The sequence below is a fragment of the Triturus cristatus genome, chromosome 4_1 (assembly GCF_964204655.1).
Source record: "Triturus cristatus chromosome 4_1, aTriCri1.1, whole genome shotgun sequence".
Classification (NCBI taxonomy): domain Eukaryota; kingdom Metazoa; phylum Chordata; class Amphibia; order Caudata; family Salamandridae; genus Triturus; species Triturus cristatus.
Window position 1 is genome coordinate 675,264,746 of NC_140585.1, and position 17,081 is coordinate 675,281,826.

Consider the following 17,081-nt stretch of genomic DNA (forward strand, 5'->3'; position numbering starts at 1 on the left):
CTTTTAATTAATCTGCCCTAATGTGAGTATAGTGGATGCACGACGTCGATTTATTATGCCAATTCAACTAAAGTATAATGCTATCTTAGCCCAAGATCTAATTATGTTGTGTAACTCTCCAGTCAATGAATTTGTATGCTATAACTTGATTAAGTTTAAAAAAAGTTTTTTGAAGCTGTTTTAAAGGTAAAGCGCAGAGTCTTAAGATTTCATGTTATCATATTGAATGCTGTTTAACTAGGCGATAAGATAATGCTTTATTGTACATGGTTATTTAGAAACCTTTACAATGTAGAAAAGAGTTCAGTTAATAAAACAAAGGTCAAATTTGTACATATTAAGACCATAAATCCTTCAGTAAAAAACATACTAAGACAGCAGCATCAAAGTTAAAATAAAGTATGATTTCAGTTTAAGCAGCCTATTTTTCATAATAAGATGCGCAGTAAGAGCATTTTAGAAAGTGCCCCTTCAATAAAAATATATTTGCGTTAAAAAAGAAAAGGTGATTAGTTATGATGACAGTTCGGGCTCTCCCTTTGATGTGGTCAGTGTTATTCAGTATAATTCCAAGTGGCTGTTTGCTTTCAGCATTGTCCTCCACCTAGTGAAACTCATGGCTTGGCGGATGGCAACATGAGGCTTGGGTAAAATTCAGGGGCCTTTATTATGGCCCTTCTGCTTGAATTTAACCAGGAGATGCAGCATGTTATACATCCTCACCAAATGTCTGGTACAGACTCGGCCTTAGTGCGAGCACGCTTTGGATCTCGATACTCGCGGGGCTGATGCGATTAAGTGCTGTACGGTGTTCCTGAGCGTTCTCAGCAGATGGTTTGGTGGCAACTGGGTAGTCCATCTGTTGGGTCCATATCCGCTTGCCTCTTAGGTGGGCTGCTAGTATGTTTCTCGCTCGGTGCTACTACTGTTTTTCCTGATGGTTAAAACAGTAGACGTTGGGGTCTGTCAGATTCCCTACTGGGGCCACGCTCTCCTAGAGTTGGTTTGTGGATGCTTTGGAGTATTTAGACGCCCCTCATGCCGACCTAATGCCACCTGTTTCTTTGTCAGTGCCAGCTGGTGCTTACTCATTGAGGGTTAGAGTGGATTGATCCTCTCGTACTTCGCGGTGCTGCTAGGTTTTTTGGATATCCTTCAACATTTTGAAGCGGGTTTCCGCCGTTTCAAGGAGTTTTACCATTCTGCAGTTCAGTTGGATGTCGTCGCCTTTGAAGCAAGCCAGCACCGCTTGCCTGCAGGTCCGTATCCTGCGGTTGTTGAAAAGTGGTCTCAAGAGGCAGCGACTTTCTTGAATAAGTTTGCTGCAATAAGCGATGAGATGTACTGTATTCTCTTTGCAGTTCCCGCAGTCGGCATGATATTGGTAGCTGCGGGCGTAACCATGGTGGTAGGTGGGCCACTGATGGCAGTAGCCCTAGGCGAAATTTCAGAAACTTCTCTTTTGTTTTTTTGGAGAAGCCTGTCTGTAGATAAGCTTGGGGCGAGGGCTTGATGTACGATTGAACTGTAAGCCAGCGGTGAGTACACTCTATCATGGCGGCTTTGTCCTGCAACAATGATTCTTTTCGGACTGTCTTATTGACCACCTTTTTAAAGCCTGCTGGAGAGCCTGGGAGTTCCCATAGCTGCCGTAAGCCGTGATGATCAATAGCGGCCTTCAAGTGCCGCCTTGCCGGGCAAGTTTCTTTATCTTGAAGTTCCTTCCACAGGAGAGCATTTAATGTTTTCGGATCTCCCCTGCTTACTTTGTGCCAGCTTTTCATGTAGGTTCCTTTACGTGCCAGCACTTCTTTAGTAGCCCAAATTCTAGTCTCATCTGAGCGGGCGATGTGTACCTAGGAAGGCCGAAGATTATGCGTAGCGCCTTTGCTACCGTTCCATCTACTGAGGCAGCGTCTCTCCCCCTCATCGCTTCACTGCCGTAAGTGATGGCTGGGATTAATTTAGCCTGGATCACCTTTATGAGGGGTAATAGGCTTGGACCAAAGACCACGCAACCATTAGCACTCTCCTTTTTATAGCGTCACATTGGGGCTTGAAGTTGCACTTGCAGTCTATGGGGACCCCCAAGTATCTATATTCACAGACCGTTTCCAGCTTCCTTGATGCCAAGAGCCAATTCAGTGTTATTTTCTTTTTGGGGAGATTAATGCACATAACTTTGAATTCTTCGCGGTTGATGCTAAGCCTATTAGCGGCAGAATATCTTGACGCAATGTCCAGTAGCTGCTGTAGGCCTACAGGGGTCCGGCTAATAAGTAACAGGTCATCTGCGTAAAAGAGGCTCGACAGCTGGGAGCCCCCTAGCTTTGGTGCGTGCGAGTTGCTTTCATTTAGCAGCATTGATAGCTCTCCCATGAAAAGATTAAAAAGTATTGGAGCAAGTACGCAGCCCTGTTTTACCCCTGTGCTTGTTGAGATCTTCCTTGTTAGGTATTCGCCAGAGCCTAACTTGGCTTGCACCCATGTCTTGCTGTGCAGAAGAATTAGTTGGTTTAAAAGCAACGGGGGGATGTTCAGCTTTTTTAATTTTTCCCAAACTAGGCGATGAAACATCATTACTTTTTCCACTTTATAGTGTGTTTTAAAAGTTTAATCATTCCAATTATTTTAAATTTATTAAATGTATTTGTTGATCTCAGTTGAGGTCTGAATCAAATAAAAAAAAATATTGTATTGTAACTATATAATAGCTCAGATTATATGAAGGATTATTAATGCCATCACAGATGCAACTTCCTTAGGTGTAGCAAGCATGTGTTATTTGGAACATTGACCCTATACCATACACTTCACGGATAGCCTAGTCCACATTGACAATCAAACACAGATGTATGGCAAACCCATGGTGTTCAATATGTATACAACTGTTCAGAGAAAGCCATGCTCCTCAAAATACTCAACATCTGTTCCAAAATGAATGCCCTACTATGGACAGCTTTTATCTGTATCACACTCCTTAGTCATTGAACCTACATTGAGAAATGAAGTTGATATAAGTAGAAAAGTGGGTATTGTACACCGTGTTCACTCTATAGAGAGGATTTACTGTGAACCACACTGTTTGCAGACATTGAAACTCTCATGAGAAATACTGTACAGATTACAGATTAATACTACTAAGAACAATGTACATGCTATGCAACACTTGGCAAAAAATACACTATTCCCTTAAAATATCCAAGGTCTAAAGGTGCTAAAGATCATACTACCTGCAGCCTTCACACTGTGGTGAAAACTTTACAGATGGCCCATCATCTGAAGCAAAAGAAGCCCATGTATGTAGGTTAATACCTGGTGCACACAGTCTTCAATGTTACATAGAAATTATCATGCTTAGACGATTCATTCTAATAACGCAAGGCGGCTTACAATACTTAGTATATAGTATGTAGAATCTTTGCTCTGTTGCAAACTTTTTCTGCATAGTCCAAAAACTTGGGTGGAACATGCTCAACACATGACATCAACTTGCACTTGCACACAGGGTAACTCTTCAATTCAAGGATTTATAACAGGTTCAGTTCCTATACACAGCTATGATGTATTAGTAGCACATGTGTTTTGTAAACCCTTACACCCATTAGCTGGACACAGGTAGTACAAATTTAGGTAGAGAAGTACTATGGTAGTTACTCGCCACTATGTAAACTATAAAAGAAACTAATACACTCATTGGATGATGCCATTAATGATGTCTTTGAAATGTCATAAATGATACCATAGAACATGTCATAAGTGATGCAATATGTGAGGTCATAAGCAGTGCATGGCGGGGGTTCAAGATGTAGTTAGCTCTGCTAACTATGTTGAATTTCTGTGTTTTTTTTAGTTCAAAATATGAATGTTCTCACTGACATTCACCTAACTTTAAAGTTACCTTAACCTTTTTGTTTTTTTCAGTGAATTTTTAAGGTTTAAAAAACAATTATCTATTTATCAGACCTAACTATAACTAACGTTACTTTAACCTTTCTTATTTTCCAGTGAATTTCTAGTTTTTTAAAAATGTAATGTAAAATGTTATTTCAATACATAAAGCCAATCCGCAGCTGCCATTGGCTATTAGCAGTGTGCGGTGTGGGTTGGCCGCATGACCTGGTCTATGATCAGGTCCTGCTGCCACCTCACGACCCCCAGGCAGCCAACCCCAGGTAGCACCCGGCCCTTCGTCATACGCAGTGTGGGCTTGCAGCCAGACCTGCACCCAACTCTCCACAGTCAGCCACCTGGATGCCACCACCCCCAAGTCGTGCCCGGCCTTTCGTCGTGCGTGGCATTGGGTAAGCCTCAGGGCCTGTTTTGCAGTCAGTCCCTGTTTCCAACAACCCGCAGGCAGCCTAACCCATACTGCATGTGCTCAGCGGCATGTCAACCACAGGGCTTGGCCCGTCACTAGACCCTGTGGCTAACCTCTTAGCAGACTCCCAACCCCACGCCACGCACAGTCTTTGGCTTGAGCAGCTCAGCTTTGGCCTGCAGGCCCTGCGGACCACATCTCCTGGGGCAAAACAAATATCTTATGGGCAGGGTGGCATGCATCCCCCTCCCCCAAACTTAATTGGAACCAGGGAGCCTTTCCCAGGGGCCACCTCCAATAAAAAGAGAAGAGGGCTACATGGCCCCCTTCCAGAGTCTTCTTGGGCACCTGGGTACTCCATCCCCCAGGGCCAACATCTAAGTTAAGGGGGGCATGCAGCACCTCTCCCGGAGCCTTGTTTGGTCTTGGGTACCCCATTCCCAAGAGCCTTATGTACTATAAAGGGGAGGGAGACCAGGTGGCCACCTCTCTGAGCCTCATTTGGCCCTAGGCCCCATCCCCCGGGGTCCTACCAATAAAAAAGGGGGAGCCATGTGCCCCGCTACCTGAGCCTCATTTAGTCCTGGGGATCCCATACCCCAGTGCCTTTTGTATTTTAAAGGGGAGGTGGCACCCCCCCCCGAGTCTCATTAGGCCTTGGGGACCTCATCCCCAAGGATCTTAAGTATTTTAAAGAGGAGGGGACCGTGTGGCCCCCCTCCTCAAGCCTCATAAGGCACTGGGGACCCCAACACCCAGGACCAAATTTTTATAAGGGGTGGTGTGTGCATGGGACCCCATCCCCAGGACTACATTTGTTTTAAAGGGAAGGAGGCGCGGGCCCCCCTCCCCCAGCATCATTAGGTGTTCACGCCAGCATGGCAGGAGTTTTTAAAATGCTGCTGCCAGGTGGGAGCAAACACAAGTTTCCCTTCCCATGCCAGTGCGGGCAGGGAAACTGCTGTGTCGTGGGGGTGAGTTCCCGGGACACAGCATGCGAGCCAACCCCTGGGGATGTGGGCCCAGGGCCATAATGGCTCAGGTAGGTGGGCCACATGGCCCTTCTCTCTTATTGTAAAGTTAGCGGCCCCCTGGGATGGGCTCCACAAGGCTTTTCAAGGCACAGGGGGGGGGGGCATGCAACCCCCCTCCCCTATTTGGTATATTTCATCCTTGGGGGTGGACTCCCTGGAGCCTATAATGGCTTGGGAGAGGGGCCCAGCAGCCCCCTTCCCTAAGTTATTAGATTGGGTCCTGGGAAAGGTGGGCCCCAGGGCAAAAAGCGGCTTTAGGAGGAAGGCTGCGTGTCTCCACTTTTGTAATGTGACCTTGATGGTTGGCTCCCCGGAGCCTCTAATGGCTCAGGGAGGGGGGCCTCCCTCCCAAAGCGGCCTATAATTAAAGAATGCAGCCCAGCTGCCTTTTCTTTTTTTTCCAATGCTGCGGCAGTCCCGTGGTATTGCGGCAAAAAGTGCTGATTTTATTTTTTTGTATTTTGGCCCTGGGCAGGGTCCCTCTGTCCCCCTCCTCCATGGGGCCTAGGGGGGCAGGGTATCCCTAACCAGCGATTTGGGGGCTTTATGTGCGTGATTTCCATTTTGCATTTACTAAATAGCTAATCCCAAGAAATCGGTATTTAGTAAATGCAAAATGAAATGTACAAAAATAGAGATTTCCTAGTAGCAGTTCCTACAGAGTAGGAATTGATATGATTAGGAAATCGCTATTTAGGAAATGCTAAACCTTTCATTCCTATGGGCCCATAGGTACGAATGGTTTTGAATTTCCAAATTTGCGGTTTCCTAATAGGGAATCATACATTTTGAAATGCAAAACCAAGGATGCTCCCCCTCCCACACACAAAAAGTGTTGCACATGTAAAATGCCCTAGGGACATGTGCGCTACAAGGCACTTTAAAAAATACATTTTGGGTGCATTTTTTTTAATTGCTCATGGTTACCATCGATTTGGAGTCGATGGTAATAGCATTTCCCAAATGCCTATTTCGCATTTAGGAAATGCTTTTACATGTGCTTCGGAAATCGCAAATAGGACATCCCTATTTGCGATTTACTGTATATGGTATCTTAAAATGCTATTTCTACTGGGTAGAAATCGCATTTTGTGATTCCCTATCTTCCTTTGTATATAATGAAAGGTAATTTAGCGTTTCTTAGCGGACTGAGATTGCAATTCAGTCCATTAAGAATTGCGAAATCCTTCTGTACACATGGTTCCCGATTCCTGTAGTGGCTGCCAGCAACATTTACTGATGTTGCTGGCAGCCAGTCATAGCGCTTGCTCCCTCAGGAGTCTGACTCCTGCAGGAACAAATTGGCCCAAGGGGAAACAAGCTCCCTCAGCCAGATAGAACACTCCATTATTAAAATGCCGCTTCCACTAGAGTCTCTCAAGCCTCTCGCGGACCAAGCGTCCAGATATACAAATATTTTTGACCCATAATTTAACAAAAAAGCCACTGGAACGGATTTACAGCAAATCAGAACAAGCACAATCTGCATACCAAGATCTAGGTTTCTACCAAATTTGGTGTCATTCCATTCAGCAGTTTATGTTCTTGCCCTTCTTAAAGAAGTCTATGGAAAATCCATGAGGATTTTGAATTTTGGGACCTGCCTTATATCTCCGCCCTGCTTGACGGATCACCCCAAAACTTTCCATGCATAAACTAGTCAAAAAGTAACACCTTTTTGGAAAGGTTTGTGGAGATTCGTCAAACAAGGTCAAAGTTTTTAGCAACACAAAAAATACTTTACTTATGGTACAGCTGACCTAACTATGGGAGATATACATTACCTACTGACAGTCACCAGTAGGTGGTTCTAGTTGGGACCTTGTTTCTATTCAAAAAGTGTTTTTCTTTTGCCAATATCTTTGGCACCATTCGCCGAATCTTCATGAAATTTTCAAAACTGATTGCCCACTCACTTGAGCTGCTGTGTTGAAAGTTTTGGGGTGTTTTGTCAAGCGGGGGCAGAGGAAAAGGGGGGTCCCAAAATGCATTTTCTCCATTTTAATTTCCACAGGAAACTTTAGAGCCCGAACTGCTGAACGGATTTACACCAAATTTGGTAAAAAGGTAGCTCTTGTATCAGAAAGCACTCTTTTTGTTAAATGGTGTAAATCCATTCAGTAGTTTCTCAGATATACAAATATGGCTCGGAGGATCTGCGAACCCTCCAGATCTCGAGCCTGTGATCTGATTGATCCAGCCAGGAATTGTTGGCAGCCATCTTGTGGCTCGGTTCAACCGAGTCACAAGGAAAAAGGTTCAAAAACATACAAAATTAAGAAAAGGGGGCAGAGTAGAAACACCCTGACCACCTAACGACTGCTAAGGGGGCCCCACAGGGAACCTCAGGGACCCCCGGGGCCCAAAAAAGCATTTAAAAAAAAATTTGGCAGGAGTCTCATTGGGTCCGCAAATCCTGCCAACATTTTTTTTAAAAGAAGCACGGTCTCCCGCGCTTCTTTCCTTTAGGCCCCCAGGTGGGCCAGGTCCTGGGGGCAATGATCTAAATACATGAAGGGGCTCACATGGGCCCCTGCCGCCCCGGGGACCTCCATCTCCCGGTGGCTTTTTTAAAATAAAGGCGTGAGGGGGCTCCTGCCCCTGCTCTCCCCGCAGCCTGGCGACCACCACCTCCCCAGGGCTATATGAGAAAATAAAGTGTGGGGGGCTCAAACCCCCCCACCCACAGCTCCGGGGACCACCCCCCAACCAAGAGCGTGCCAGGAGGTGCGTTTGCCAAGTGATGGAGAAAGGGTGTATGGCCTGCGACCACCTCCTACTGTGTGGGGCTTACTGGAGGTAACAGGTAGGCTAGTTGGCCCCTAAGGACCCCAACATTGAAGGGGACTTCATCCCCCAACCAAGAGCACACCAGAAGATGCGTTTGCAGAGTGGTGGATAAAGGGGGATTGGCCTGGTGTCAGAACTCCGCAATCCTGCTCTGTAGGACTTACTAGAGGTAATAGGAGGGGTCGTTGGCCCCCAAGGACGTCCTTGGGGGGCCAACTACTCCTCCTGTTACCTCAAGGAAGTCTCGCACAGTGGGCCATGCCTCCCTTTCTCCCCTACTCTTCAAATGTGCCTCCTAACCCACAACGGGTTGGGGGAAGGAGTCCACTTAACTCCTGAAGGACCTTGGGGGCCAAGAAGCCCTCCTGTTACCTCTTGAAAGTCATATGCAGTAGAATTCCTGAGTGCTGGATGGAGGCCCAGCCCCTTTTTCCACCACTCTGTAAAAGCGACTGCTAGTGAAAAAAGCATAGAAAATCACTGAAAAAAGCCACAGGTTTCAGGGAAGTTACAATTAGAAATTAGCATTTAAAAAACTTAGAAATTCACTGAAAAACCAACAGATTTCAGGGACATTATAGTTAGAAATTAGCATTTAAAAAACCTTAGAAATTGACTGAAAAAAACAAAGGTTACTGGGATGTTATAGTTAGGCTGACATTTCACTCGTACAAAACCAGAGAAATTCAGCCAATATAGTTAGCTGAGCTTACTATAACTCTCTCCCCTGCAATCCACTGCTTATGACCTCACATATTACATCACTCATGACATGGTCAGTGACATAACGTACGACATCTCAAATTACATCACTGATGACAACAGTGATGACATCATCCACAGCATCTCTCATGCACCCACTTACACCACTATAGAATCTTTCATACATCCACTGCCACTCCCATACAACCATTCACAAAGCCATACCAGTACTTACACACCAACTCACTGATTAATTGAGCTACACACACATCCACTCACTCACCCATACTGCCACTCATAGACCCACTTACTCACTAATACAGCCATTGACATATCCACTCATACAACCTTACAGGCGCTCACACACTTAGTGAGTCACCCATAAATCTACTCACACACCTAGACACTCATCCATATAGTCAATCATACAGCCACTTTCTCACCCAAACAGTTACACATCCACACACTTACTTACTCATACACATAGTAACACATACTCACTCAGCTATACAGTCACTGACAAAAGCATGCACTCATCCATGTAGCCACTCTCACATTCACTCACTCATGCATACAGTCACTCATATACTCTGTCACTCACATATACTGCCTTTCATACACTCAGTTACTCATCCATACTGACACATGCACTCAATCACGGACACAGTCATACAGACACTCACTCACCCATACAACTTCTCACACACGCAACTGTACCCATACAGCCACTAACTCACCCACTCACTGATCCATACAGTAAGTCACACACCTCCTCACCCACAAACACACATACCCAGACAAACATAGATGTAGACAAGCACTCAATCACCCATACATCCATTCACGTACTCACTAACACACTTATACACCCACTTAGAAATCAACTGACAGACTCACACATTTACACAACCAGTCACTCACCCATACATTCACTCAGACACCTAATCACTCACTTATACAGTCACGCACACACTGAGTCATCCATACAGTCACTCATACATCCACTGATTCAACAGTACACCTTGGTATATATATTTAACACTCATAATCTTTTTAAAAACACTCAGTCACTGGGTGATGTCATCACTGATGTCATTTGAAATGTCATGAGTGATGTCACTGACCATGTCATGAGTGATGTAATATTTGAGGTCCTAAGCAGTGCATTGTGGGAGTGCGAGTTATAGTTAGCTCAGCTAATTAGAACAGCTGAATTTATCTGGTTTTGTACGAGTGAAATGTCAGCCTAACTTTAACGTCCCTGTAACCTTTGGATTTTTCCATGAATATATATATATACACACACACACACACACACACACACACACACACACACAAACAGAGATGGATGGAAGGATTAACTATGAAGTAGAGCTGGGTAAGAATGATGAAGGACAATGATATTCTGTCTTTTTTCACCTTGAAACATACGTTAATTTCTTTTAACACCATAATTTCTTTTAACACCATATTCAAAGACAGACATATATGAAATATATAGCTGCAAACTAGAAGCACATGATCTTTCTTTTCCTTTTTTATTATCCCCTTTAGTTTGCTTAATCTGCTGATCTATCCACATTTTCTTACTCAATTAAGTATGTATTTACTTATTAATAATTCAGGTCAATTAAACTGTAAATGTTTCTTCATTTGTGATGACTCAATTTGGCCTCCCCTTTTGAATAATTAAATATAATCATTTGATGGCATGAGTTACAATGTATGTATGGGCTTTTTTCAGATCTCTGCTTTTGCTAATATTAGACTACTTTTTGTTGAATTTCTAGAATGTGTGAGATTGCTGCTGACTGCAGGAGCACAAGTAAACATTGCTGATAAAAATGGCTTTACGGCTTTGTGCTCAGCCGCTGCTCAGGGACATTTCAGGTAAGTAACTTGCTGAAACTTGCATACGTCATGTTCTCTACTTTGTTCTGCTTAGCATATCTATGAAAGTAACATCAAGTTAGTCTTTGTTGTATTTGCAACAAAAAGAATTGTACAGGCATATCTAATTTTCAGTATTTCTTTTCAATGCTTCATTTAAATGATTTAAAATCAAATGCTGTATGAACTTGGTCATGTTACCATAAAATCCCAGCATGACTTAGTATATCTTGCTAAAACGTGCAGATAGTCAAAAGATTACCAGTAGACATTACAAAAGTTATATCAATTCATCCAGAACTTGCTTTAAGGTGTCTGAGCTCTCACCTTCTGGTTCTCTGGACTGTTTGCTGGTTAGCTGGCCAAGCAATTATATTTAAACCATGGTTGCGTGAACCAACCTCATAGTCACAAAGTTCCAAGTCTGGCAGCTAAGAACATGACATGTTAATCTCATCAATAATTCTGTGGCCTTTAATGCTTCAGTCTGCACTTCACTATTTCGGACACCATGCAGGCTTCAGCTTTCTGGAAAAATCATGGGTGGTTATAATTCGCTTAATTCATTGTAGCAGAATTACCTAAGAATGCTGCAAGATTACACACTATTATGTGAGAAGAATAATTCAGCATTTAGCACTATTTCATAGTGCAAAGATGTCATTTGCATTCAAAATGGGTGCCAGAATGCAATTTGCGCTAACACGAATAGCGAGCATGAGCAGCCACTTGCACTAGGTAAATGTGTTCTTGGGGTAGGATTTCCCCCAACTTACACCCGTCATTTATTGATATTTTCTAAAATGGATGTGAGGATGCATTTAGCGCTAATAAATAGAGCTAAATGCAGCAGAACACAAGTAGCTAGCATGAGCAGCCACTCGCACCAGATAAATATGCTCTTGTGGTGGGATTTCTTTCCCCCAAATTACTCTTAATTATACAAGCAGGAGTAATCGCGTTATCATTGGTAATTTGGCATTGAAGAGTAACATGGAATTACCAAAATTACTCCGATTACTCCGCCGTAATTTAAATTTCGCCCGGGCCCAGAAAGAATCAGTTTCAGGTGTTCTATGATTTTATGGGAAGAAGCCTCAGTAAATTGCCTCAAGCAGGCCTGTCCTTGAAACCAATAAATCTCAGTAGTTGCAGAGGATAGGATCACCATCAAGTATTTGCTGGCTTTATTCTTTTTCCGAGCTTCTATCGTGGTGAGAGGGACAGAGCAAACTTGTTCAGCGAATCCCCTTTCCATCATTTACGTCCTAGAAAATGGTAATAAAGAATAATTGAGAGCAGAAGGAAGGGGACTAGCAAATCAAAAAACACACTCGCCAACTCTTTTTCTCTGTCTCTCCACCTCGCTCGGTCACCCATGACATACCGTTTCCAGAACATAGTAGCTGTGAAATAACTGTGATGAGTAAATACTATCCACACTTTTATTGAAAAACAACTGTAATATAAGTAAAAGTAATAGAAATATGCCTTCGGAATAACACAGGAACCTAAATAAGCAATTAGAAAGCTGTTCTGAGATATGTTTGCACCATGATATGTATGGTATTAGGATGCTCTAAAAATGTAGATAGATATTATTAAAATTAGGACAAAATAAATAAGTACTCACAATATTAATATAACTTCAATATTGTCCTATGACTGTGAAGCATTTTCATGGGGTCCGAAACAGTCTATGTTACTGGACAGTGTCATGTCTTTTGTTTACCACATTGTTGGGACTAGAATTGTGGGGTAGAATATTAGGAACCTGGGATGTTGTCGTAGTAACGATCGGGCAGTTAGCTGTTTGTTCCTGCTGGTCAGTCGCATACATTCAGTGTGGATTTGTTCTGCCCTTCAATAAAATTAGGAAAACCTACCAGTCTTCAGTGGTCTTCCTTTCATTGGCGACGATTGGTAGAGAAGCCCTTGCAACCAACCAAGTTGCTGTTTGGCATTTTCAGGATCAACTCCCATGGCACTGCAACAGACGAGTCCTGCGGATGCCGGTCCATCGTGGTTCCAGTTGTGAGGCAGTGCAACTCAACGGAATCTGCTGGTGTCCTTTTAGGCATGTATTCTAGGCTACTGTGTGTGGGTCGCAGTTAGAGTTGGTGCAAGGGTTTTCATTTCTTTGAGCCTGCACATGGCAGTTCTGTGTGGTTGGCCCAGCAACGTGAGTCAGCCTACGTCACTTCCCTGGGCAACGCTTTCTGGTAGTTGGCCCAACAATTCGATGTACACGCCCTATGTGACGTACATGAAATGTGAACAGGTCCCTGGCAACGTGGCACCCAGCTGGCCTGACATGTTCGTCAGATTTTCAGAAGGCAATCTGTGTAGCCGATCGCGGTGTCTGCACACCTTTTCTTTATTCTCTTTGGATCATAGCTGCCAAGGTTTCAGATTGCTAAGTGTGACATTTTCAGAATTTCAGTGTAATTATGAGTGACATTACAACAACTATGAGTGACACTATCTCCGTCACCACTGACCAGAGTCACCCCACCGTCACCGGCGAGTTAAGTACAACTTCAAGTATGTTGCACGGCTCAGGGCTCCTGAAAAGTACTGTGCACTAGTAATGTACAATAAGGTAAGTTCTAATAAAATGTGCCTCTGTCTACTGATATGAACTCATCAGCTGAGCTGAAGCCATTCTGCCAGAGCTAAGGTGGGCCCCACTCTCCACGGCTTGTATTTATAACCCAGTTCCCTTTAAAGGGGGCCTAGCCCTATCGAAATATTACTTGAATACACTGACACATACAAAGTGTGGGGTGGGGTGTAAATCTCTGATAACCAAAGTTCAGTAAAATGTGGAGCAGGGGTCTAGGCGGTCAGGGTTTTGTTTCAGTGCAGTTTTTACTTGCGCACTAGCTGTGTCATTCTTTGGTACCATAAACAAAATATAGTACCATCAGAATTTTCGGGGCCAACTGACAATGAAATCGCAGGCCAACTCAAAATTAAGATTAAAATGTTTCTGCCAGCGCAATGAATTTTTAGGAACTTGAAATTGATTTAGTGGAGCCAGCCAGGCCCTCAAATGAAGGTCGTGTGATTGCAGACCCACACTGACAAACGGGCGCAGGTGCAGGGTATCGCGGTTCACTCAGGGCACAGACAGCTTCATTCAGTCCACAAAAGTACCTGCATTCCCACACAGAGTAATCACAGGGCTCTCTCTGGCGCCGTTAAACACACTGTGGCGTCCTCCTGCAGTGCAGTAATTGATGTGGTGAAAGGGACACGCTCAGTATGAACTAGTCCCGATCGTCTATGCAAATTAGATGCGGTAAACAGCATGTACCCAGCACTGAATTTGGGCAAGAAAGCTTGACAGGCAGCTGAGGTACATACAAGTCACAGCTGCCCGCCAACACCAGCATCAGTGACAAGTGCAAAATACACTGACCAGCAGGCAGCTGATCGCGCGCTAACACTCAATTTAAAAGTATTAGATTAACAATAAAATGCTGAGTCTTGCACTGTCTCTGTGATACTTACAAACGTGCACCAGCCGCCCGGCCATCAGACTCACTCTCACTCAGTGTCAGCAGCAGGAACAGCTCAGCTGCACAGTATTGTTCTTCTGGGTCTGTGGATTGGGTCCCGCGGTCGTGGGGTCATTTATTTCAATTGCCGGCCGAGCAGCACCAACGCTGCCAACATTTGCTGGCCTGCCACAAGCTTAACTACAGCAGGACATGACGTGACGTCCTGCTGCGCGCCTATTGGCCACAGCACTGCCTCGTGACCTGACGTCAGTCACAATAAATACCGCACCAGGAAATCTGAGTGAGTTAGCAGCTACTAACTCGGCTCGGTCACTGTCAGCCCCCAAGCCTGCCAGGAGCAGCATCCATGACACCGCGCGCTGCTACTCTTTTAGTTCAATCGGCACTATAATTGAAGAGCCACTATCCCATTTATGCGTGACTTTGCATTTTAGTGCGGTGATGCGGACCACTGCACTGAAATGCGTTAGTCTCATGCCTGATGCGTGATCCTTGGCAGGGCTGTTGGATGTCTTATGCGGATGCGGTGATTTGCACATCCTGATTTCCATAACTGATATTCCTGTTGGCACATTCTCTGATTTCCATAACTGAAATTCCTGTTGACAGTTTTTCATGTGCACATAACAACAGTTGAGTAGTGTAATGCACATTCTTTGTCACATGTGCATTTTGTGCAACTTTTTTGGTGTTTTGGTTTGCTTTACTTGTTCAAAGGCTGGATTTCGGTGATTCGCTCACCTCATGCATGTTATTTTCTCTGGTTACTTTAGACATGTTTGGTTCAAGTGTTGTAATTTCATTAGATTTTCATTTGAACACTGTATTGTCAATGCATTTTATTGTGCTTGTAATTTTGTGAAACACGCATAACATGCAGCAAAGCATAATTCCTCCTCCAGCTTTTTTAGAAACCCCTGGGTCTCCTTCTATTGAGTGAGACAAGTGAAAGGAAATATATTTGAAGGATATAGAAGGGGATATTTTTACGCAAAAGAAGAAATTTGCTATTCTAAAGCATTCTTTTGGTCCTGAAGGCAGGAAGGTGTTGAAACCTCTTCTTAGCGTTAGCTTGTTGGGGGAAGGGGATGTTTTGGATGAGCATGCCACCACCATTAAAACTTTGGATTCCTGCTTTAAGAAAAAAAAAAAAATATGGAAAGGCACAAGTTTTATGCTAGGCAACAGTTCGGTAAAGCTGTGGAATCGCATGTTAGAGCATTAAGACTTTTAGCAGCTACCTGCAATTTTGGGACTTTTAAGGAAGAAATGACCAGAATGTTGAAAACACCAAGAGTAAAAAGAATCAGGAAAAGTTGTTGACCACGGATGCCCTAATGTTGGACAGAGCACTGGAGGTCGCTAGTAGCATTGAAGCTACCACCAGTGATATGGAACAAATCTCTCTTGGGTCACAGGTTCATGCTATTCAGGTGGGGGAATCAATGTAGTGTAAGGATAAGAAGGGGACTTTAGGAAGAAAGTCATAGAATGCTACAGACGTGGGAATAAGAATCATCTTGGGCATTCCCCAAGGTGTCCGTCCGTAGACAAAATGTGTGCGAAATGTAGAAAAAGAGGGCATTTTGCGAAGGTGTGTAAATCTGTTAACCTGAGGAGTAGTTCCAAACAAATCAATGTAATTGTAGCCACAAGGGTGATACATCTGAAGAATTGGATGATGAAAATGTATTTTGCGTACAAGAGGGTAGCAATGACATGGACAAAAATGTGATGCAAATTAAATTGCAAATGGTCAATAGACCGTTTTGTTTGGTATATGTAAATGATGTTGCAGTTAACATGATGGCTGATTCAGTTTCCTTTTTCACCCTAATTTGTATGAAAGAGTGGGAATGGTTCAGCGGCGTTGAACTGAGGAAGTTCAATGTGCGTCCTATTGCGTATGGAGGATAATCCATAGAGTTTGTTGGTGAATTTGATGCAGTGCCTGATTTTAAAGAGAACAAAGCAAATGCCATTGTATACGTGGTCAAAGACGTATCATGTCTATTGGGATGGTTGGAGCAAAGGGAGCTAAGAATAATCCTTGATCCCAACAGTCCAGAGCAAGTGCTATTGAAGAGTGAGTGTGTATCAACTGTGAGTGATTGTTCATGGGTCAAAGCTTTTCCAGCGATTTTTCTAGAACAACTGGGAAAACTTAAGGGTTTTTCTCATTAAATCATATTGAAGTCTGGGGTTCATCCGGTGGTGCATAAAGTGAGACATGTGCCAATGAACATGAGAGGGGAACTCAGAAATCAATTGGATGTTTTGTGTGGGCAAGGCATTATCGAACTGATTGAAAGTTCTGAGTAGTTGTTGATTTTTGCATTAGCTAGAAAGGCAAATGGGACGTTGCGGATGTGTATTGATTTATTTTGAGCGACCTCATTGAGAGAATTTGGGTTAAAAAGCCATTCCCTACCCAATATTAATGAAATGTTGACTTCTCTTAAGGGTGCCAAGATGTTTAGGACCTTCAATATGATGGCTGCTTATCTCCAGATTTCGCTCAAGCACGAATCGTGGCACTTAACATCTTTTATCAAGCCGGAGGGTACATTTAGATTTAAATGCATGCATTTTGGTTTGGCTTATGCCTCTTCTGTTTTCCAGAGAGTGGTGGAGGCGTTGTGCAAAGGTATACCCAATGTTCATTGTTTTCAAGATGACATCCTTATTTTTGATCAGGGGCATGTTCTCTCATGACAAATCGTTAGTATTAGTTTTGACTATTTTGAGAGATTAAGGCATGACTTTGAGACCTGAAAAGTGCACATTTTCAGTTGTGTGTGTGGACTATTTTGGTTA

General features: G+C 43.6%; 1 protein-coding gene and 1 long non-coding RNA gene across 4 annotated transcripts in view; one reads left to right on the forward strand and one right to left on the reverse strand.

Annotated features, from left to right (window-relative positions):
- LOC146855376 (uncharacterized) overlaps positions 1 to 14,391 on the reverse strand; it is a 65,687-nt gene extending 51,296 nt beyond the window's left edge. For both annotated transcript variants that reach the window (XR_014981314.1, XR_014981313.1), the window contains exon 1: positions 14,254 to 14,391. This is a non-coding gene — a long non-coding RNA (uncharacterized LOC146855376). The remainder of the gene's footprint in view (positions 1 to 14,253) is intronic.
- Positions 1 to 17,081, forward strand: part of CTTNBP2 (cortactin binding protein 2) — a 636,925-nt gene that overhangs the window by 308,924 nt on the left and 310,920 nt on the right. For both annotated transcript variants that reach the window (XM_085653125.1, XM_085653124.1), the window contains exon 6: positions 10,638 to 10,737. In XM_085653125.1, the coding sequence (XP_085509251.1) occupies positions 10,638 to 10,737 (100 nt within the window). The remainder of the gene's footprint in view (positions 1 to 10,637; positions 10,738 to 17,081) is intronic.